This window comes from Crotalus tigris, unplaced genomic scaffold (assembly GCF_016545835.1).
Source record: "Crotalus tigris isolate CLP2741 ecotype Arizona unplaced genomic scaffold, ASM1654583v1 scf7180000018340.3345759, whole genome shotgun sequence".
In the NCBI taxonomy this organism is placed as follows: Eukaryota; Metazoa; Chordata; class Lepidosauria; order Squamata; family Viperidae; genus Crotalus; species Crotalus tigris.
Window position 1 is genome coordinate 2,234,636 of NW_024096953.1, and position 23,847 is coordinate 2,258,482.

At 43.9% G+C, this 23,847-nt stretch overlaps 3 protein-coding genes across 3 annotated transcripts; 2 read left to right on the forward strand and 1 right to left on the reverse strand.

The window, feature by feature from the left end:
• Nucleotides 1–9,346: 9,346 nt before the first annotated feature.
• On the forward strand, nucleotides 9,347–14,706 carry LOC120311261 (interleukin-18-like). The gene is made up of 6 exons (XM_039350558.1): nucleotides 9,347–9,507; nucleotides 9,956–10,031; nucleotides 10,401–10,406; nucleotides 11,386–11,535; nucleotides 12,119–12,261; nucleotides 14,054–14,706. The coding sequence occupies exons 2-6, from the start codon at nucleotides 9,965–9,967 to the stop codon at nucleotides 14,288–14,290; spliced, it is 603 nt and encodes a 200-aa protein (XP_039206492.1). The 5' UTR covers nucleotides 9,347–9,507; nucleotides 9,956–9,964; the 3' UTR covers nucleotides 14,291–14,706.
• Nucleotides 14,707–15,805: 1,099 nt separating this feature from the next.
• On the reverse strand, nucleotides 15,806–22,601 carry SDHD (succinate dehydrogenase complex subunit D). The gene is made up of 4 exons (XM_039350559.1): nucleotides 22,403–22,601; nucleotides 20,591–20,710; nucleotides 19,043–19,187; nucleotides 15,806–16,568 (listed from the first exon to the last, which is right to left on the reverse strand). Exons 1-4 carry the CDS (start codon nucleotides 22,479–22,481, stop codon nucleotides 16,403–16,405), a joined length of 510 nt encoding a protein of 169 aa, XP_039206493.1. The 5' UTR covers nucleotides 22,482–22,601; the 3' UTR covers nucleotides 15,806–16,402.
• TIMM8B (translocase of inner mitochondrial membrane 8 homolog B) lies at nucleotides 22,507–23,632 on the forward strand. Its single transcript, XM_039350560.1, has 2 exons — nucleotides 22,507–22,640; nucleotides 22,942–23,632. Exons 1-2 carry the CDS (start codon nucleotides 22,551–22,553, stop codon nucleotides 23,107–23,109), a joined length of 258 nt encoding a protein of 85 aa, XP_039206494.1. The 5' UTR covers nucleotides 22,507–22,550; the 3' UTR covers nucleotides 23,110–23,632.
• The last annotated feature ends 215 nt before the right edge of the window (nucleotides 23,633–23,847 follow it).

A 23,847-nucleotide genomic window follows, 5' to 3' on the forward strand; every position in this document is an offset into this window, starting at 1 on the left:
TAATTCCTTCTTTTATTCATTCCTATCACCGGCCGCTACAGCCCTCCTCTTTCCCCAATGGCTGAGGTAGTATGAGGTTACACTCTTTCCGACCGCCTATACCAGTGGTTCTCAACCTTTTTAATGCCGTGACCCCCAACCGGTCATAAGTAGAGAACTACTCAACGGGTGCAGCACCGTTTGCAGAATGGGACTTTTGGCGGGCTCAGCAGGGCAGAGACAGCCTGGACAATTCCTATTGGCTTTTGAAAGCCAATAGAATTAGACTTTATTCAAGAGAGTCTATTCTATTGTCTTTCAAAAGCCAATAGAATAAAAGGGAGTAGCTAAGAAAAAGGGGGGAAAATGGCAGACTGCGTTGTTTGGTGACTCCTGTGAAATGGTCGTTCGACCCCAAATGGGGTCCCGACCCACAGGTTGAGAACCACTGGCCTATACACATTTCCTGATAACATATTAAATCATATTCACATATACAATAAGAATAAGAAAAATTAGACATTTAAATGGTTATTTTAAACTCAGTATATATTTATGTCCTCATTTTAAACAATAAGTTTTTTTCCTGCTTTTCAGTTCAGTGTGCCTCTCTTCTTATCTTATTTGGCTTAGTTTCTATTTTCCCCTTCAACCTGTCCTTCCTGGCTAGCCATTTCCTTTTAAAAACTATATATATTTTTATGGCTTCTCTTCTTCCTTTCTCAGACCCAGCTATTTTTGCCTATATGGTTCATCTTACTTCCTTTATGTTATCTCTTCCTGACTCTCACCATTTGTATTTTATTCTTCTATTCAATTAATTTCCATTGTATTGTAGGTTTAGCTGACTCTGAAGATTTATCATATTGATGCATATTTATCAATCCCCCCTGTATTTCTGTATACTCTGATGAATCTTCATTTTTGGCTATATTAGAGAACATAAATTGAATCTGTATATCTTCTCCAGAGATGTTTTTCGTTATTGACCCCAATGTTTTGGTGCAAAATGAAATACAGCAGGGTAAACATTGGAGACAAACACAACACATAATACCTATCACAACTATAAACACTAGTCCTATAAATATTTGTTTTAACCATCCAAAATTGGGAAGCCAATTTGTTAACCAACTCCAATCACCCCACATATTTTCATACTTTTGTTCAGGAGCTTTGGCCACATTCCTGATTCCTTTTGCAATATCCATTCTGCTTCATGATTGTCATCTATCTTTAAATCCCACAAACAAATTTTTACCTTTATTTCCCAGGCTGCTCTGGTGTGTTATCTTCAGTAATATTAGAAGTAGAATCCACCCCTCATGATTATTACACAGTATTTCACACCCACAAATTGATCCACAATTTCAACAATAATAACAGATACAGCAATCACAGTGACAATAACAAAAGATATACATTTACCACCTAATTCTTACAATGTACAATTCTACATTTTCAGTTTCTAATGGTCTGTCTTAGTTATTCATTTTATTTGTAACAAACAACTTTTACTTCTCTGATGAGTCACCACCAACATCTTTGTTCTTTGTCTGAGGTCACCTGAAATTCTAACAGAGATATTCAAAATAGGTAGGGATTCTGGTCCACTACCCATTCAGGTCCTTTTAAATGTGGCTTTCAGTCCTTGTCCTGGAATAACCGTCCACCCTCTTTCAGGTCCAGTCACCACCTTTGTTCATGTGTAGTGAGTCCAAACCTTCTCAGCCCTCCGGACAGCAGATTTAACATAAGGAACTTCCTTTCTTTGGTTGTAGAAGTTCCTCCTTCCATTTACAATTCAGCACCCACTGCCCTGGCTGGGTCTTATGGACTGGAAATTCCAAAAGGAATTGTTTGCGCCACCAAGCCTTCCTGTCAAAGAGAAGACAGAGACCCCAGTACTTGTTCTACATTTAGCTATTTGTCTCCCTCCTTTGGGAGCCTTAACCCTTTATTAACCCTTTTACATATCAAACATCCCTCTGTAGCCCTTTGGGCTATCCCATAAATTCCAAGGGTAGCATAGAATTTCAAATACATTTCTACCTATGCTTTAATTCCCCAATGACTCCCCTCATATAGCTTTTGGATCACCATTCTTGCAGTACCTTGTGATAACCACAGAATCCCCTTAAGACCATTTTTGTTGTTTGGTAATTATAAATGTACTATATCCTCAATCCTTTTACCTTTCCCCTTCAACTATAATATATTCTAGATATTTTACCTCCTTTCATACCAATTGGGCTTTATTTGCTAAACACCCTCAATCCTTTCTTCTGCCAAAAAATTGCTTTCCCATTTCTTTATAATTCTCAGAATAAGATCTTACAAAATTGGGAAGCTACATAAAAATGTATTTGCTTCCACAGCTTAAAAGTGGAGGAAAGAAAAGAAAAAAAAATCATTTGTCCTGTATCAGATAGACTATAGTTGTCCATGGAAGCTCTATCAAAAATTGTCACATTTTTCTTTCTCCTCCCCCTTTCACCCTGATTAGATACCATGTTACAAAAATATAACTCAATAAACTTATTGTAAATAACACATTCAGGATTTTAAAAGGTAAAGCACATAGGCTCACCAATTAGCATTGGGCCAACATTTCTGGAATGCCTTTTGTCTCAGGCAAATAACATTCAAATCACTCTTGTGGCAGCATATCAAAGAACACCAGGATAGCTAAGAAGACAAAAGATTGTCTCCCCCTTCCCCCACTCACTAAACCAGACAGAGTAAAAATGTATACAAAACTTTTGCTTGAAACAGCCCTCAGGAGGAAAATTGCCATAACATTTACAGAAGTGGCTTGCCAAAACCTCCCTCCTAGGGCTGAACAAAAATAAACCAGCCCCAAAACACTCAGCCAACCCTCATGGCTAAAGCAGGATTTGAACTCAAATCCAGCCTTGCAGCCTGTGGCTATAACCCTGAAACCAAATTGGTTTTCTATAAAGATTTCCCTTCCCCTCCTTGGCTCCAAGGAAAAGGAAAACAAATTGGACACACACAATATGCAGCAATTAATCATCTTTTTTTTTGCAGTAGCAAGGAGTCCCAAAGACACATATTTATCAGATGTTAAATAAAACATCATAAGATTGTTCCTTTGACAAGAATACCCTCAAATGCATTATTAAGGATAAATCCAAACTAAAATGCAAAGGATAATCACTGAAGCATGCCACACATACAAAAACAGAATATCAGAGTTGGATGGGACATTAGAGGTCCTCTAGTCCAACCCCTTACTGAAACAGGAAACTCTATCCATTTCAGACCCTATCGATTTCTCACCTCCTCCCAAAAACCTCCAATAATGAAGCATCCACAGTTTCTAGAGACAATTATCTCACTGATTAATTATTCTTACAGTCAGGAAATTTTACCCAATTTCTGTTCTTGAAAAACACACATACACACAAACAAGCATGCAGACAGAAACTGCCTCCCCCTCCTTTTTCTTCTTCTTTTTTCCTGCATCTCTTACTTCTCCAAGGCAGAAATTCTTGGGTTTAAAAAAAGTAACAAACTAAACATGTTTAAAAGGGTTGCTCAAAAATTTCACCCCCCTTCAACAGCCCTTCCACCATGGCCTTTAAACCCATTCTTCCTTCCAATGTAATGTTATACTGTATCTGCTGAATTACTTCACCAGGGTTCTTTAAAGTCACCTTTAAAGGATCCATGTGTACCCCTCTTCTATTGCCCTCTTGGGCCCATATAAGAGGGTCCACTTTTCCTTGAGTTTCCTCACTCAATGTCATAATATTTACAATTATTTCTCTTTCATTCCCCATAATAACAATCCCCAATTTACCAATTAAGTACCTCCTGGCCAAATTGCAGCTCCCTTTAACCCAGTGGTTCTCAACCTTTCTAATGCCGCGACCCCATAATACAGTTCCCCATGTTGTGGTGACCCCCCAACCAGTTATACATCACCGGGTGCCAGGGCGTGGCCAAAGAAAAGGGGAAAAAATGGCGGACAGCCTTGTTTGGCGAACCCCGTGAAATGGTCGTTCGACCCCAAATGGGGTCCCGACCCACAGGTTGAGAACCACTGCTTTAACCAATACAAAGTTCAGGTCCTTTTACTACTGTCTGGACCATAGCAGATTTAAATATTGTTGCTTCTACTACATGTCCCCAATTCCCTGATCCTTAATCTTCCCTTTCCGAATTTGCATTCCTGGAGGTATATTGTTTAGGGTAAATCTGGTGGTCCTGAATCCACCGAGTACACCCTTTCCTCCTCCAGGGATCCAACCGTTAAGGTTTATCAGGGGTTCCTAAAAAGCTGGACCAAAAAACAGATTAATCCCCTGACACCCCTAATCCTCAAAATTCACCAAATTTGCTAGTTCTTCCCCCTCCTTCCTCTTAAGGTAGTCATTTTCCCAGTGTCCTTCCTCCTTACAAAAGGCACATTTATTTATTTATTTAAGGACTGGAGAAAATTTTTCTCCTAGGGATTTATATCCCCTGTGCCAACTGGCTGTCCTCACCCCCAGCCTGCCTTACTGATTTCCTAATTACTCTTCCCCATCCTCTTTGCTGGCCTGTTTGCAACAATTGAGTCACAATTTTTATCTTATCTTACGTTTATCTCTCTCCTCTTCTCTCTTCGCATATACTTTCTGAGCCTCTTTTACCGGTAATAAATCTTCTATTGTTTTAGTTTTCTATGTGTCTAATTTCTGCATGTGTACCCTAATACCTTCCCATGCTTTCCATTGGTCCTAAAAACATTTCTATCCTGTTTTCCTACTTCAATAGGATCTTCTATTAGTTTGGGCAATTCTTTCCTAGATTGCCTGATTTCAAAAGCTGTTAGGGGGACAATCCCCCCCCCTTGGAGAGAGGTTTTCCCCTCCCTTGTCACCTTCCAAACTATAGGAACCTCAAGAAATACATAGCTTTCTACTTAACTCTTTCACACAAAATAGCAGATCAGAGTTCTCGCCTTTCATCCTGGCCAGGCATAAAACTTCACACAGCTCCTTTCTTTCTCTCTCTCTTTCCCTCTCTTCCATCTGATTATTTCCATTCTTTTAACACCTTCTATTGTCCTTCTAATTAATAAGAAACTTCTTCACCCTCTCTTGCTTTTACACCAGACACAAAAAAATTCCAAATGCTTCACTCCAGGCAAAACAATCATTCTTATTTTCAAGGAGCTTTTTCAAAGACAATGAGCTCCATTTCCCAAATTTCATTTTGGAATAAGACCTTGTTGTTTTTGTATATTACTCTTTTAGAAATGAGTCAACACAAACCCCAAACACACAAACCCTTAAACATCATTTCCACTTTAAATTTCCACTTTTACTCTTTTGGGGCAACTTGTAGCTTGTTCTCCAGGCAGTGGGAAAATGCAAGGAGCGTTTCTTCTTCTTCTTTTTTTTTTTATAAATTTTTATTTTTAACCAACAAGACAAAACAAAGCAAAACGTAACACACATATACACACAATATATACTCCTCCTTTTTTTTACAGCAATTATGTAACAGTAATCTAATATTTACATTTCTCCCTTATTCTTCTTTAAATATTTGTCCTTATAGCCCCATTATTTCTTATTTACATTTTTCTTCCTTCATGTTCTATTTTTTACTAAGAATATTTCATATTATTATTATACATTATTGTACACATATTTTCACTTTGACCTTTCCATATTTATTCTCCTCTATTATTTCTAGTCTCCAACCAGACATACACCTTGTTCCATACTATATAATACTCTGTGTCTTCCTTTTCTTTTATCTCTTTTGTTAATTTGTCCATCTCAGCACAGTCCAGGATTTTTCTTATTACTTCTTCCTCTGATGGTATATTCTCATTTTTCCAGCACTGTGCATATGCTATTATATGTAAAATTAAGTACCATATTTCTTTACTATATTTTCTATTTAAAATACTCAACAAAAAGATCTCTGGTTTCCAGTCTACATGGTTGGTCTATTATTTCTTGGATCCATTTTCTTATGTAGACCAGTATTTTTTTGCAACTGGGCATGTCCACCATAGATAATATGTTCCATGTACTTTTTTACATTTCCAACATGTTGGCGAATTATTCTGGAACATCTTGGCAAGCTTTGCAGGTGGAAGATGCCATCTGTAAAACATTTTCAACTGGTTTTCCTTGAATGCCGCCGACATAGTCAATTTTATATTTATTTCCCATATTTTTTTCCCATTTCTCCAATTCTATATTATATCCGAAATTTTTTGCCCATCTAATCATTGTGTCTTTGACAACCTCGTCTTCCATTTTATATCTCAATAGGTATTTGTATAAATTGCTAATTAATTTTATTTCTGTTCCATGTATAATTTTATCCAATTCTTGCGGCTCTTTTTGGATTTCATATACTTTTTAATCCTCTGTATATTTAGATTGAATTTGTGTAAATGTCCACCAATCAATCTCTTGTTCCAATTCTTGTTTTGTTTTCAAATTTCCCTGTTCATTTACTAATTCCTTGTATCTAATTGTCTTATTTATATCCAATAGGTTTGGGTATTTCAGAGCTTCTGTTGGGGATAACCACATTGGAATTCTTGTATAATGTTTTTGTTTTATTTTTTCCCAAGTCTGTAGCAATGCATTCCTAACTATGTGTCTTTGAAAATATCTGTGTATTTTATGTTTTTCATCCCATAGGAATGCATGCCACCCTGCTTGCAAATCTTGTCCTTCTATTGTTAAGACTCTAGTATTTTTCAAATCCATCCAATCTTTTAGCCAAGTTAAGCTTGATGCTTGATAGTATATTTCCCACTCTGGTAACAACAATCCCCCTTTATCTTTTGTGTCTTGCAAAAGTTTTAATTTAATCCTGGGTTTTTTCCTTTGCCATATAAAAGAGCGTTTCTGATAGACCTTAACCACTGCCTATCCATTCCGCACTGCTCTAAGCCAAGCTGAGAAGCCCAATTTAATTTATTGGCTGGCCAAATATGTACTTAGGCCAGGTATAGCAAATGCCTTGTTTAAAGCATTGACTTAAAATACTTAAACATTCTCCCTAAGGGATTCCCATCTCCCTAAGGGATTCATTCCAGAATGTAAATACCTTTCCTCTTTTTCCTTATTGGCCGGCACACTGGCCGGGGAGGCGTCCGTCCTCTTCAAACTCTTATTGCCCATTAACACCCCTCTGATATATAGATACCCCTTTGGTATCTTACCTGTCAGGCTGAGTTGAAGTCCTTCCTTAGGTTAGCCGACTTTCCCTTAGGTTTTCACTGGGTCCTGGCTTTCCGTCTCGGGATCTCCAATTCCTCCTTGTTTGAGCAGGGGCAATCTGACCTTTAGGGCTGGGAAAAACTTACCCAGGTGCACACTCCCCTTTCAAATATCTCCGGAACGGATGCAAATCCCAGAGGAGCCCCCAAGGCTGTTATGTGCTTCAGGACACTTTCCTTTGTGACCAGAGGCAAGCTTGCCTGACCAATAACCAGCCAAGACACAGTGAAGGCCTTTTGTTTCGTTTATTGCAATAAGCGGGGAGAGAAGCTTTCTAAGCTTGGTTCTCTCCAAAGTTTTAACCCAAAATATCTCCTTCTTTTATTCATCCCTCTCACCGGCCGCTACAGCCCTCCTCTTTCCCCATTGGCTGAGGTAGTATGAGGTTACACTCTTTCCGTCCGCCTATACACATTTCCTGATAACATATTAAATCATATTCACATATACAATAAGAATAAGAAAAAGTAGACATTTAAATGGTTATTTTAAACTCAGTATATATTTATGTCCCCGTATTAAACAATAAGTTCTTTTCCTGCTTTTCAATTCAGTGTGCCTCTCTTCTTATCTTATTTGGCTTAGTTTCCTATTTTCCCCTTCAACCTGTCCTTCCTGGCTAGCCATTTCCTTTTAAAAACTATATTTTTATGGCTTCTCTTCTTCCTTTCTCACTATTTGTATTTTATTCTTCTATTCAATTAATTTCCATTGTATTGTAGGTTTAGCTGACTCTGAAGATTTATCATATTGACGCATATTTATCACTCAGGAAGGGAATCTGTGCCATGTCAAGCTTTTTATGAGATTCTTTCTTTACTTGCCTACTTTCTGACATCAGATTTTAAAAAGTGTAGTACACGGGAGACTCTAAGCAAGCACTGGCCTGATCCATCTCTGCACTCAGATGGACAAAGCTGTTTTCCGAAGGACACCCAAGACTTCAGACAAATAGAAAACCAAACATTACAATAAAGGCAAACCAGCTGTTCCACAAATAAAGAGACCATCACACACAAGCAGTCACCATACTGACCCTGATGTATGGGGGTATCTTCTAAAAATACAGCACTCAAATTTGGAGGGCAGGTATTCCCCCTGGAGGGGAAACCGTCCTCCCTTTCAGTCTTCCCTCCGTCAATCTCAATCCGGGTGGAGATGAAGAGTCCCCCCCCCACCCCGCAAGGCTGCCTTTCAACTTGTCCCCCACCCCAACCCCTTACCCTCATTCCCAGACCGAAGGCAGCAGCAGGAAGTACCCCATCCCCGACTTCCCTCCCTTCCTGCCAGCTCCTTCTCTGGACTCTCTAGAAGACAAACCTGTCCAACTTGGCAACTTTAAGATCGGTGGACTTCAACTCCCAACTTTGCTGTCTGGGAAATTCTGGGAGCTGAAGCCCCCAAGTCTTAAATATGCCACAGTTGGACTCCCGTGCTCCAGAGCCAAGCCCCTCGGACGGCCCCGGTGCCCGGCCCGACCCGCTTCCCTTCTCCGCCTCCTCCCCGCCAAGGAAGGAGCCCAGCGGAGCCTCCTGCCATCCCGGAGCGGGGGTCGCGCTCCCCGCCGCCTCGACCCTTCGCTTCCCCCGCCCTGGCGGCCCAGAGGCGCCCGCCCGGCCCGGAGGAAGCGCCTTCTCTGCACGAGTCCCCACGCAAGACCGCCCCCCCGGCCGCTTCACCCACTGGCGGAGCCCCAGTCAGGCCGGCGCCCGGGTTCCTTGGGAAGGGAGACCCCGCTCCCTTCTTTCTGCGGGCGCCCGACTCAGGGAAGGGAAAGCCCGCTCGGACGAGCTCCTCCGTGGGAAAGGGGCGAGTGGCGGGGCTGCTTCGTGCTTCCTTTCGTGCCAGAGCCGCGCCGTCGCTCCCGTCAGTGTGTCTGCCCGTCTCTGCCCCTACCCGCCCTTCCCTCCTGCCACCCGCAGGGGGCAAAGCCTCCCCGAAAAGGAGCCCGGGGCTCGCCCGACCTTCCGCCCAGAGAGCCGAGCCGAGCCTCGTCTCTCCGCCGAACCGGAGCGGTTCGCACCTGCCCAGCGCCCTCCCGCTCCGACACGTCCCCGGAGGGGGGGCTCCCCGCCTGGGAAAGGGCCGGGCCGGGCCATCATCCCCGGGCGCTTAAGCCCTGGGGCGGGTCGACCTGGGGGCTGGGCCGAGGCGGGGCGCCCGCGCTTCCCGGCCCTCGCAGCTACTCGCCGCCCGCACTCCAGCTTCGCCCGCGCCTCCCTCCGGCCGCGCTCCCTCCCAGCTCGGGTTTCCACGCGGGCAGGTGGGCTCCCGGGCAGGCGGGCGGGCGGAGGGTCTGCGGGGGTCTGCGGCGCCCATCCAGCCTCCCCCGGGCAGCAGCGGGACGAGCCCGGCCAACCTCGCCCGGACAAGCCCGGGCGCTCCTCCGAGCCCTGCCCCGCGAGGCTCCGGAGTGGGTGGGCGCGGGTGCGAGTGGGAAGCCCGGCAAGCCTCGTCCGGGCTCGCTAGAAGGAGGCAGCGGGGCTCCCTTCCAGCCCTGCCGGGAGAGCCGGTTCTTCTTCAGCCTCCTCCGGGCCTGGCAGGCGGGAAGCCAGGGGAGCAGGGAGGGCGCTTTCCGGGGGGGGGGGCTTGAGCTGCTCCAGCGGCTGCTCCAGATGTGCTGAGCAGGGCAGCTCTGGGCTCCTCCTGTCTCCTCCTCCTCCTCGTCGTCACGCGCGAAATAAATCGTGCATCCCTCCCTTCTTCCCCAGAGAGCAAGGATGTGCAGCGATATGATCGAGATGCTGCCGGTGAATTTGGACGAAAAAGGCAATCTCTATTTCCAAGGTAATTCCTGGAGGATCTCCGCTGGAGGAGACCCAGGCAGGCGGCCGGCTCTGCCACGAGAGCCCTTCGGAGCCTGCCGGGACGAAGCCCGGGGCTCGTTCCTGCCCTGGAATGAGGAAGCTGTGTGGGCTCTTACCTTCTGCGGCCGCAGAATGCTCCAGATTCTCGAATGAAACTCTCCCTCTTCCAAGGGGAATTCCTCTAGACTGGAGCCCAGCCGCTGGCACTAAGGACAGGACTCCTATTTCATCCTGGGCAGAGAACGGGAGGGCAAAATGATCCTCTGCCTGAATTCAGATCATGACTTAATGTTTCCTTTTCTTCTCTCCCGCCCTTTTGTCTCCCGCCTGCCTGCTGCTTGAAACAAAGAACAAGGTAAGCCGTGCAAACGCCACTCTGCTTCTGAAATGCCGGCTTTGTTTCTCGTTTGTTTTTCCCCCAAAAGTGCCACTTTTCTTTCTAATCGCTATTTCATAAAGTAGCATAATAGCAGGGGTCTGCAAACTTTGCGACTTTAAGACCTGTGGACTTCAGTTCCCAGAATTCCCCAGCCAGTTGAGGTCCACAAGTCTTAAAGTGAACAAGTTTGCATACCCCTGTATCATAGCATCAACTCCATCATGAAACAATAAAATACACAGAGCCATTCCCCCCCCCCCCCCGCATCAGCTTTTATCTGCGATTTCATAACACTTCATGCAGGGAGAGGGAGGCGGAAATCACATCATTTCACTAATCTATCTGAACAATCAGAGTGCAATGCGATTATAGTATGGATTATTTATTACTATGGATTGTTCATTAGTATGGATCACTGATACAGCAAGAAGAACAAACGAAAGCAAATCAATGAAGTGTCAGGATTGAATTAAAATTCATTCTAGATTTAACATGACCCCCCAAGAATAGATGTAAACGGCTGCTTTAAAATCAAGAGGATTATTAGAACTACAGGCCAAGGGCAAGCTGAGTGACTCTATGCCCAATCTGTACATTAAACCAATATTTTTACTTTACACACTTGCTTCTAGTATGATTTTACCAAATGGGGGAATCTTTAACTTAATATCATGAACTGCAAAGACATTTCTCCGTTTTTATTTGCTTCACTATAAAAAATTACAGACTCACCGAAATGAAAAAAAGCATTAGTTATGGGCAAACTATAGTTTCTTTCTTCTCTGCATTTTGGCTTATTTAAAATATGGTTCGTTTCAAAGACAAAAAAGGAATTATGTTATATACATACATAATACGTGTGTGTGTGTATATATATATAAAAACAGTGTAAATACATTCCAGAAGAGACAATTTATTCCCTGTTCTGACCTCAGATTTATCATCTTCTTCTAAGTATTAGAAACAGACAGCTGGAGAACATCAGGAAAATGTGAATCTGCCCAAATCTTCCGAATTCCTAATAACCATGTCCTCATCGCACAACCGGCTGACGAAGATTTCCCTGCAGTATTTGAACGCAGAACAGACCAGGAAATTCGGAAAGGTACAATAGTAGTTTTGCATCTCTGAATGTCTGAACAGATTAAAAGGGTCTCATTCTGTTTTCATATTTTCTCCTATTTCATGCCCCAGAAAAGAACTTGGGAAGAAGAGAAGCAACTTGCAGATTAGTCACTGCAATCAGGACTGAAAATAGCTTTGTAAAAGTGATGCAGAAAGATAATAAATTACAAAATTGTTCTTTATGCATCATAAGAATTTATTATTGGAATAGGCAGGGCTCCTGGGTGAAACTTTTTTCATACATTTTCAAGGGAGTTTTTAAGGCTGGAAAAATGTTTAAATGAGCCACAACATCTGTTGAAAGTTTATGATTTGCCTTTTTCCAGTCATTTCCAGATCATTTACGGCAAGCTCTCTCCTTCTAGCCAAATGATTAAAAAAAAAAAACTAAAAAACCTGGACCAAGCTTTTAAGATTGCCTGATGCATGAATTGGGTAATTTTTGTACTAAGAAGCTTTCCTACAGACTTTCATAGGAGAAAGAGATAACAAATTTGAAGGTTCTCTTATCTGCTGCTAGACCCTCACAAGAAGAAAACCAACCTCTTGTTCTTTTATTGCAGTATCAGGTATCAAATTTGACATCCACAGTTACCAAGACACCAAGCCAAAGGGGCTATCAGTGGCCTTCACTGTGGAATTTAACCATCAGACTTACCACATGTGTGTGGAGAAAAAAGAAAACAAAATGAGGGTGAATTTTAAGGTATGCTATTGTCAGTTGGGGTTGGGCCAAGAGGTTAGTTTTTATTGTTTACTGTAAGTTGGCAATGATTCCTGTGACCTTAGACATTCTTTATCTGGATGGTTTTTATAATTATTGTTGGCTTTCCCTCCTGAGGCTGCCTACAGTCATTGCTATAAAATTGTTTTAAAAATAAAAACTCTAGGGCAGTGTTTCTCAACCTTGACCATTTTAAGGCATGTGGACTTCAACTTCCAGAATTCCACAGCCAGCAATGCTGGCTGTGGAATTCTGGGAGTTGAAGTCCACATGCCTTAAAATGGTCAAGGTTGAGAAACACTGCTCTAGGGCTATACAGATAGCCTAAGCCCTAAGGAGATCACATGACCCCGGGACATGGCAACCATCATAAATAGGACTGTTGCCAAGCATCTGAATTTTGATTACATGACTGTGTGCTGCCAGAGTCGTAAGTGTGAAAAATGGTGATGTCACTTTTTTCCGTGCTGTTGTAATTTGAAGCAGTCACTAAATGAACTGTTATAAGTCAAGGACCGCCTGTACAGCATTCCAGAAATTATTCAGAAACAGCTTCATGACACCCTGTTACTGTTTAAAATAGCCACCTCTTTTCTGGGCTTATAAGGCTGCATTACTATGTGATGTTGGGGGGGGGGGGGAAAGGCAGCTGTTTTAAGTGCTGCAGGCAGGAGTTATATTTATGATCCCATATGCATGGAATTATTTCTGATTGTGCCCCCACGATCAACACCATTTTATAAGTTCTGTACTTGTTGAATTGCATCACTGATAATCTCCTTAATGGAAAATGCAAAAAGTTCTAGAGACAAGGGACACCTGGGCTATAACCCCACCCCCCACTATAAAATTCAGTGCTACCATAGCTTTGGTTTGGCAGAAAGAGGTTGCCTTCTGTTTCTTAAGACAGCCGGTTCTTAAAACATTCTGAGATAGCTTGGATGTATCTTGAAAACCTGAGTTTAAAAAGAGTTAGACTTAATCTTATCCAAGGATGTTCTTATCATGTTATTAAGATTGATTCAGTGCTAATCCAAACTATAGTTCAGATTCACTAATGTTAAAAGAGTTCAGATCGTGAACCGTGTGAATTCTGGATTAACCTAACTATCTCTGCAAATAAAGTTCTCAGACTGGAGGTGAGATCCTGGTTTAGTGGTGGTTGTGCATATGGAGTCAATAAAGTTCACAATAATAATAGCCATTAGGGTATTATTGGATATTGGCTGATTGGTCCCTGTTCCAGTTACTCCCAATTCTCCACCCACTCCCTATGAATGTAAAAGGTCCAAAGTGCTTGCATGGATGGAGTTTAAGACAAAACATAAATTAAACATCTATGGAGATTCTCAGTCCTCCAGGTCAATGGTTGTCCCAAAGGTGCTTTTTCAAAAGGCAACTGGACTTTGTTTTTCCTTGGACCTTTCACTTCTCATCCAAGCAGCTCCTTCTGAACTGAAACTGAAGGAGCTTCTTAGATGAGAAGCAAAACTTCTTCCAAGGAAAAACCAAAGTTCACTTGCCTTTTGAAAAAGCACCTTTGGGACAAAACTAAATTAACAAAAGTGCAGAATTGATTTAAATATAAAGCAGCCTCTCTCCCATCAAACAACTGCGGCAGCAAGCAAGCTCTTTAGCCCAATCCTGGGCTATCTTTGAGATCTTTCCTGGGGGGGGGGGGATAAGAAATTCTGGCTAGTGGTCTTTGTTGTTGAGTTCCCCCCCCCCCTGCCATGTTTGGATTCCTTTCAAGATGGTTTGGTCTCCATTTCAGGCAGGGACAATTCCCCCCCACATCGAAGGAGACACCAGCAACATCATCTTCATCAAAACACGGTTTTCGGCTGGTAGCAGGCAATTTTACAAGTTTGAATCTGCTCTGGAAAGGGGCTATTTCCTGGCCTTTGAGGATGCTGAAGATAGCCCTACGACCGTACTGGTGGTCAAGAAAGTAGAACTGGCGGACGAAGTGGATGAATCCACAAGGCTATTCCATGCTCCACTTCTCTGACAAGGAAACCCAAGTAAAAAAATAAATGAGATTGCAAGTGGTAGAAAAAGTGCAGATTTTAAATGGTTGATTTAGTTTTACTAGAATTGCTAGAAAGTATATTATAAAATTTCTGACACAATCCCTTCGCTTGATATTTGAAAACTGATCAGTGGAAGTGTCTAATTAAGAGCATCTAAAATTTGGTGGGGTAAATAATTGCACTAAGAAAAGCCACACAAATATCCACAGCTTTGTAAGAAATTCTAATCTCAACCAATTACCAATAAATACAAAAACTAGACAATAGCCAAACAGAAAATGCTAGATAAAACTAATGGAATGTCAACATTTTAAACCTTATCTAGGCTTAGTCTAAGGCATATTTTAAAAATTGAGATATTATATTTTTAATAAAAACTAAAATTAATCCAGAAGCTGTTTTGTTATTATTATTTGTTGGATGTATTTGTGTAGGTCGTAAAATCGGGTGCAACACAATTTAACAATCGCTTTGCTTAGTAACAGAAATTTTGGTCCCGAGTGTGATCAAAAGTCAAGGATTACCTGTGTTTGTTAACTGGCAAATGAATGTAGATTATGATTTGGAAATTTTAGGTTTCCCATTTTAAAAAAAAAAACTGTCATGGATATATCATCTTGATAATCAATTCTAGTTGCGCGTAAGTTTACTAATAACTGTATTATTTTGCTTTCTTCAAATGATATATTCTTTTAGCCCATTAAATAATAAAAAATACATTTCAAATGCAGGGAAACTCTCACACTGCAATCATAAAATTGATCCACACAAAAGAAGGGTACCAGGAAAAAAGAGGGCACATGCAGTACTTCTCCCAAAACCGACTAAGAGAAAGATAGGCTTTCTCCAAAAGGCTAAGGTCTAATGGCCAAGGTCAACATCACAATCTCACAAAGATCGAGTTCAAGACAACTCAATTGCAATCTCGGCAACAAGAAGCCAAAACACCAATTTTGGGGGAGAAATCAGAGAACGCAAGACAAAAGAGGAGGGTGAACCTCAGAACAGGACAGCCATTTTGGCAGATTCTGGAAATCTGTTTATTTCTAAAGCAAGTTTCTAGATCTTACGATGGAAAAGGTATTGTTTCTAAGCTTGTATCAGTCATCGGGTTCCCAGCCTATGCTACATTCAACCTCAGGAAGGATGTGCAGGAGCTGGCTTTGAGCAAGAGGCGATTGATTCTGTGACCCAAATGCATGCATGATTTCTCTTTGAAATGTTTTAGCTCCACACTGATAAGGGGGCAGAATGAGCTGTAATGTTCCAGTTAAACCACAATCAGTACTTTTTAAGAGGGACTTTCGCTCTTGTTTGAAACATCTGAAAGTGCCATGCCAGGACATGTCCACACAAGGTGGTTTTTCAAACCTGTCACACAGGTTCTGCACTGATCTACTTTTGTCATCAGTTTTAAACAAGTACCAAGGCATATTTTGTATAGTATGTTTATGTTGTTAACTTGGGAGGTGGGATATAAAGATATCCAAAACTTTTTTTTTTTAAACAACGTAAGATGATACATTTAAATGAAGTATGTACTTCTTTTCTCAACTTTACTCAATCATCAAAAGAATAAATCTGCCCAACAAAACCTGACATCTCCAGAGACAACGGAATGGGCAAACCCTGGATTTCAGACTCGCGCAGTTGCAGGTTCTACAAATCCTTTATTGTACATAGTTTAGACTTCCCTTTTGCATTGTGCAAGATGCCATGTATATACTTCATTCATTTGCAACAAAAGAGCCAGAAACTCAAGATGGGATTATCAACATGAATGATGCTTAGCTGAGCCTGCAGTTTGAAAGGTCAAGGGCCTCCCATCTGTAGAGGCTCCCAGCATAAGCCAAAGCTTTGCCTGGGTGCTTTTCCCTAGCTTTGTTCGGGTCTAATTCTCGCCTTAGTGAGAGATCCCAGATCTTCTGAATGGCAACAGCTGTGGACATGGATGTGGGTGTTTCCCAGCAGCCTTTCTGCTACATGCAAAGCATGCCCTTCGTTGTTCTCTTGCCCACCCTCAAGGGCTCAGTAATAGTGTAAAGAAGCAGAGGCAGCAGTGAACAGCTGCTGGACTCTCTTGGCAGGGATCAGAGGCTCCACAGCATCGCCACCGCCCTGCAGATGCCCACGTCGTGGTAGTTGAAGTAGCAGAGGCCTGCAAAGGTGACTGCCGAAAGTAGGTAGAGGCCAGCATTGGCCAGTTTAATGGAGGTCTTTCCGTGGACATAGTCAGTTACAAGTTGCCCAAGGCCCCTGCAGGGAAGGGAGAAAAAGAAACAGGAAACTGGCTGAAGACACATTCAAATTCTTCCAAACGATTTCAAACTTGGCTGAGTTAGAATTGGCCAAACTCACAGTCACTTTGCAGATTACTCAGTGGGCAGTGAGAAACCTCAATGTGGAAGAACGTATTCCCACTTCCCCAAAAGTTGTTTCATCTGATTTTTGCTTATCCGGCAGCAGAGGGCTGAAAAGTTCATATTAAGGCCATGGAGAACGACACACCCACTCTCAGAAGCTTTAACCTGGGTCCAAAGAGACATGATACCCTCCAGAGTTGCCACAGCCCAATTTCCACCCACCTCAGCCCATCTTCTCAATTATGGGATCTATTTGGATGCTCCAAGAGTTAAATATTTCAACTGAGCCTGAATGGTAATGGGGGAGGAGGGACTCTCTAAATACCAACAACCCTGTGAGGTGGGTTAGGCTGAGGTGGGAGGAGGGGGAAGGGGCACAAACTCATCCAGCCGGCTTAGCAAACAAACATGCAAACATTAGGTTTGCAGGAGGGGGGTCAAAACTGTTGGGCAGCCAACTTAAATAATTGAAAATAAAAATATATCAAATATTAACCTAATGACAGGGGAAAAAACCCTTTGTTGAAGCAAGAGCTGGGTTTTCCCCTGCTATAACAACAGGCAGTATGAATATAAACAATGATGAAATGTAATGCCAGTCAACCCAGAAAAAAGGAAATTATGCAACTGGCCCAGAAATCCAGGGAACAGCGTGATGCAGCTACAAGAAAGGCTCGTGGGGTTGCGTCAGTGCATGCACTGTTTCTAAACCGCAGGAGGTGATCGTCCTTAAATCGCATCCTAGAGATTGTGTCCTCTTTTGTTCACTATAGTGCCACACTGTAAAGAGAATTCAGGCAGAGGTAGAAGGAATGCTGAGAAATGTCACAAGGATGAATACCAGGGACTAGAAACTTAAGTCCTACGAAGGGATATTGGAGCAACTGGTCACATTTAACCTTGAGAAGATGCTTGAAGGGGGAATATGATAAAAGTCGGAAAATGGAGCACAACATTTTCTTAGTTCTCCCAAAGGGCAGGCCATGAAACAGCCTCTTTCCGTTACAGGAAGCCAGATTCCAAATGAATGTTAAAAATACTTGGCGTAGGCAGCCTGCCCAAGTTCTCAGATGAATGGCCTGGTATGAAGACCCCAAAGGCCCCTCTTCCAATGCCAGTCACAAACAAGGTAATTAAAATGACTGAAGGGAGAAAACAGGAAAACTCTTATTTTTCTGGGAAGGAAGAAAGATTTTCCTGCTCAAGGGTGGGAACTTTTGTAAAAGAAAGAAGAGCTTTCCACAAACAAGGGAGGGAAACCCACAAGAGGAAAAGGAGAAACATAAAACCACTTGTTTTGGAGGCCCTTAACCCACTTTTGGCAAGCCAGACGTCAAAACATGTCAACAGGCCAACTGAGTCATTTTCTCACTTCCCAAGAAGAGCAAAACTTTCTTACCCGCCACAAAAGAGGACATCACCCTTTCCAGGAACCCTGAGTGATCGCTTAGTACAGGAAAGAATGTTATTTCAATAGCACTCCTGGGGAAGGGCTAATCTGCAAGATTTTTCTCTTAACAGCTCCCATTTCCCAGGCCTAAATTCTTGCCCATTGCTGTCAAAGGGAAGAAAGCAGCCTGAAGGGACTAGATTTTTCTCCCCTTACATACAGACCTTTACCCAGAGGAGGACACCCTTGGAATTCTTATACCCCCAAACTCTCGGGCACAGCACTTGCTGACTGCCATAAGAGACTCCCCAACAGAAATATTTTGTAGGGCAGAAGAGAAAATAATTACAACCACCGAGAAAATGTGTTTAGCTTACTGAAGTTTAGTTAAACAGAAGTGTGAACAAAACAGATCTTTGCAGCCTGATCCACTTTTTAGATCTGTCTTTTTTTTCCTAATTTGGGTAGCGCAGGGGCTCAACGGCTAAGATGCTAGGCTTGTTGGCTGGGAAGCCAGCAGTTCAGGTTCAAGACCAGAGCACCCCGCAATGGGGTGAGCTCCCATCCGTGCTCCAGCTCCTGCCAAGCTAGCAGTCTGAAAGCATGCAAATGAGAGCAGATAAATAGGTACCACTTTGGGGGGGGGGAAGGCAACAGTGCTGCATGACATGTGTGGGCCACCTGACTCCAGAAATAACTTCGGACAGCGCTGGCCGAACGGCTTTGAAATGGAGATGAGCACCACCCCCTATAGTTGGCAACGACTGGTGGAGTAAAATCTGCGGGGACTCCATTACCTTTCCCCCAAAAAAACTTGGCAACTTTAAGATGTGTGTGGACTTCAATTCCCAGAATTCCCCAGCCAGCCAAAAGCTCAACCCTTTTTATAGGACAGCTCTTCCCTTGGAACTCCCCACCATACCAGCTGAAGAGACAGCAGGGGTCTGTCTGGTGGGCCTGCTTCCCTCCTGACTCACCAGTGCCCGTGGAGTGTGAGAGTTGCCGCCAGGGAGTAATCCACAGCTGCTCCAGGATACAGATAGGCTGCTGGCAGGAGTCCAAGCAGGAGGATGCTGACTGCTCGCTCGCTGGTCCAGTGGAGAGAGGCGGCCTTTGAACCAGCTGCAGACAGATGCAGCATTTTAATGCCCGGAGAAATGGTGTGCTTGAGAGCAAGAAGCAACGCTCCAAGTGTAGAAATGGAAGGTATGTGTTTTATCTTGCTATAAGCGGTGACATTGGGCAGCAAATCAATTTGACAATAACATTGTAAAGCAAATTAAGAGGTTCCCTCCTTTTTCCAAAGGGATATGAAAATGAAACATGCCAAACCATCAGAACTTTGTATCTGGGCCATAAGTCTCCCTTTTCAGTTCAACTGGAAGCTAACCAATCTGTTATAACTTGAGGGCTACCTATAGGGAGCTGGCAGAAGCATAAACATACAAGCAAAAGAGGGAAGACCCTCTAGAGTAGAGGTCTCCAAAATTTTGGGTACCAGGGACCGGTTCCGTGGAGAAAGGTTTTTCCATGGACCGGAGAGTGCGTGGCTTTGTGTGCTGCCTGCATCCCTCGGATGGGGCTTTGCTTGCTTGTGCAGACCGGTTGCTGGCATGCTGCGGCCCAGTACCAGTCCACAGACCAGGGCTTGGGGATCCCTGCTCTAGAGTGTGTTGGTAAAGGACCCTAACTGGAACTCAGTCAGCCTTCAAAAGAAACTTGGCTTTCTGAATATCGAAGCTTTTTCCCACACAGCCTGAATCTGCCCCAATCTATTTCCACAATCATGAGGAATAGAAACTTGCTTTTTTATTTCTTTACACTAAACAAATAATATTTGTGATTTCCAAGAATTGATGCTGTGAGGCAGTGCACCATGCTTTCATTGCTAGACAAAAGGCCCCTGATTTAAATCTCTGGAATAGGCTTCCCCCAAGATCCAGATGGCTCCCACTCTCTTCTTGTTTCGAAGAAATGCAAAGGCCGGACTCTTAAACCCAGGCTTTGGCAAGCAAGAGTGAAACTTCATTGCATTGTCCACTTTTATCTTTGTTTAATGGTTCATTGGTTTTATTGTACTTTGATTGTAAGCCACCCAGAGTAATTGAGAATTGAACAAACTACATTGTTGTAGGTCCAATTATTAAGCAATTGCATTAGAAGAGACAGAGTTGTGTATTTACAACCATGTTACAACCTTGTCCCAAGCAGCAAAACAAATTGAATTCAATTTTTCAATTGAATACAACCACGTCTCAAACAGAAGAGACATGAACATGGATTTCTTTTCACAACAGAGAACAGGAAATTGTGATTTTTCATTGAATCAATGGAATCCATAACCTTCAGGGATATTGCTCAGAAAAGAACAGTGAAAATGTTTAGAAAGTTCCTGTTTCTTTTCCCACCCTCTGAGACAAGGGTGGGAACCTAAGACTTTGCTTGCCAATGCGGTCTTTGCTTTGTTGAATGAATCATGAGACTAACAAGCAGACACACAAAAAAGGAACTAAAGGGAGACCTACCCAAAATCCTGGCAGATGTGTGAAATTTGCATATCTGATGACGACGAGAAGAAGAATAATCCTCAATTGGTCTAGTCAAGGAAACCGCTGGTCTAGCCAAGAGATACCTGTTCAGGACAACTGAGGGCAGAATAGATGGATTTCATTTTGTAATTAAGAACACTTTTGATCTCTAAATCCCACTAATGCCGATTACACGCTACTGGTATGAAACACACTACCACAATGCTTAAAATATTTTTAAAAGCCCTTTGTCAGAGCTGTAGAATGTAGGAATCAAAAACAAGCTTTAATGCAGCAAAGAAACAGCGGCTCACCTATCTACTGGAACATGCTTTTAAACAGAAAAATGGATTTCAGAAGCATCAAGCAGCATTGATGGCACTGTAGAAAAGTAGACCCCAATCTATCATCATTTAAACATGAAATGTGTGAGGCAGCCCATAAATTAATGGAAGATAGGTGGCAAAACCGGATGTTCTTCAAATTCCAGTTGTTTTACTGATTCTGGAAGCATTCCAACCCCCCAGAGCAGTCTTCACACGTTGTTAAGTGATGGGGAAGTCCACCTAAGACTTTGTTTGCCAATGTGGCCTTTGCGGTGTTGAATGGAATTATTCGGATTGCACACTCAGCACACCTCTGAACACACCAGACTGCAGATGTGAAAGACCATGTTTTTACATGTTTAGCCTTGCTTAAACACAGCTCACTGAATTAGGTTTGCACAACACACCAAATCATAAACAAATGGGCTGGGTCCACACGCTATGCTACACTACTACATGTGTAGTACACCACATGCGATTACAATTTATGGTGCAGTACACTTTGTAACAGAATCATATGATTCCTTGCAGTACACTTATTGCCGTCTTGTACTCTTCCTTGCAGAGAGCAAACCTGGTGCAAATGTGCTGGAAAAATAACGATCAAGTCTGACAGAGATCCCTGTTAAATGCACACAGAATAAAAACTTCCAAAACACACACACACACACACACACACACACACACACACAACACCTCCAGTTAGGCAAAACTGCTGCCTGATGCGCTTTTGGGCTGTGCCAAACGAGAGGGATAAATTTCCAGGCAAAAAAAAAGAAAAGAAAAAAGAAAAAGAAACTTCAGGCCGATTCCTGACAATCTTTCCTGCTGTCTTCTCCTGTTGGCTATTTATGATTTATCACGTTATCTGTATCTTATGATTAATAATTGCGACTATGATGTATGATCTATGACCTCTCACTTTGTTGTTTGTGTGTACACTCAGAGCTTCTACACCGGAGACAAATTCCTTGTGTGTCCGATCACACTTGGCCAATACAGTATTTCTGTTTCTATTCCTATTTCTGTTCCTATTTCCGTTCTGTTCTACCCTCCCCTTTGGGCCAGGCGAGCACCTGCCTAGGCTGCCGCAAAGGGGCGTCCCGGGGCTCTGAGGGACTAAAGCAGCGCCGGCCCAGCGACCCTCGGGGGCTCCGGCCGAGGCAGCCAGGAGGGGGTGGGGTGGGGGCTAAATTTAAAATGCGACCCGCTGTCGCAGCGCCTGTTGCGGGTACCCCTCACAGCACCCAGCCCGCCACAATTCACACGTGCTGGACGCGTGTCTTTCAGGCACCGCCAGAGGAGTCCCCGGCCTCTCATCCCTGCCGGCCCAGAGGCGACTCGGCGCTTTCGCAGCCAGCAGAGCGGCCGAGGAACGGAGGGGAAAGACGGCCGCGACCCGGGGGCCCTTCCGCCCAGGACGGCCCTCGGGAGCCGGGAGTTCGGAAGGGAGGCCTCGGGACCCGCGCGGACTCCCACTCACCGGCCGCCGGCCGCCCGCCCAACCCGGCCCGCCACAGCCACAGCGACGCCATCTTGCCAGAGGCGCAGCGCAAGGGCATCGGCCGGAAGCGGAAGCGCGGCACAAGAGGCGGGACTTCCTGCCAGGCCAGGCCGCACTTTTCCCCATCATGGCGACCGAGCTGGGGCAGGAGGCTGAGGTGGCGGAGCTGCAGCGGCTGGTGGCGGCCGAGGAGCAGCGGGCGCGCCTCACCGCCCAGGTCCGCTGGGGGGGGGGGAAGGCCGGCAAAGACCCCCCTCGTCCCCGCAGTCGGCCTGCGGAGGGGGAAGGCGGGGCGGGAGGGCAGAACGGGGGAGGGGGAGCCGGAGCCTGGGGGGCAGGAGGAAGAGGGCAGGATGGGGGAGGGGGAATGGAGGGGGACTTGGGGGGCAGGCAGGGGATTTGGGGGACCAGGAGGGACGGACTGGGCAGGTGGGCTGGGAAGGCTTGGGGGTGAAGTCGGGGTGATGGTGGGCACCCCAAAGCATCCTTCCCTTCCCTTGCTTGGCTTCCCCTTCCAGGTCCACACCTTCATGGAAGTCTGCTGGGAGAAGTGTGTGGACAAGCCCGGCTCCAAGCTCGACTCCCGGACGGAGACCTGCCTGGCCAACTGTGTCAACCGCTTCATCGACACCACCTTGTCTGTCACCAACCGCTTTGCGCAGCTCATGCAGAAAGGCGGCCACTGACCCGGGCTCCGGCGGGCTCTGGAGGGGCCCTCTTCCCCGGTCAGCCTGAGGAAGATTCGGCCAGCTGCCGATCGGTCCTCAGTTCCCCGACTGGCAAGGACGGGGACTTTGTGGAAGAGACGCTGGACAAAGCATGCCAGCTACAAAATCAGGAGCACCTCCAAGCAAGTGGACTTGGTATGGCAATGTTGGACTACTGTCCTGCAGCGGCAGAAGTAAATGCACCCCGATGGTGTTAAACAAGCTCACATAAAATGAAAGGAGTATAATATTGCTTTTCTTCACAAGGGGATATAAAGATTTAGTCCAGTAATGCTGTGACAGAATGATTTGGCTGGATCTGAAGCTGCTATTAATATCAGTACCAGAGAAATGTAATTTATTCTCCTTTAATCTTTTAGCACATTCTGTTGTGATCTAAGCTTACAGTAACACTGGGGAGATCAATCAAACATTTTATTTCACTAAGGGTATTTTTGAACAAAATGAAAATTGATTATTAAATGAAGAATGGTTTCTTGAATAAATCTGGTTGGCTTTGCACAACACACCAACCCATTAACAAACACATGAACTAAATTCACACAACTGATTAGAAAACAGCACTCTGACCTATAAAGTTATGTATAAAGGGACCTATGTTTTCAGTCAGAAGAACAAGTCAAGTGCTATCTTTTGAAAAAGGAAAGATAGAAAAAAATCCACCCTCGCCTCTCTGAAATTCCTTATCCTTTAGAT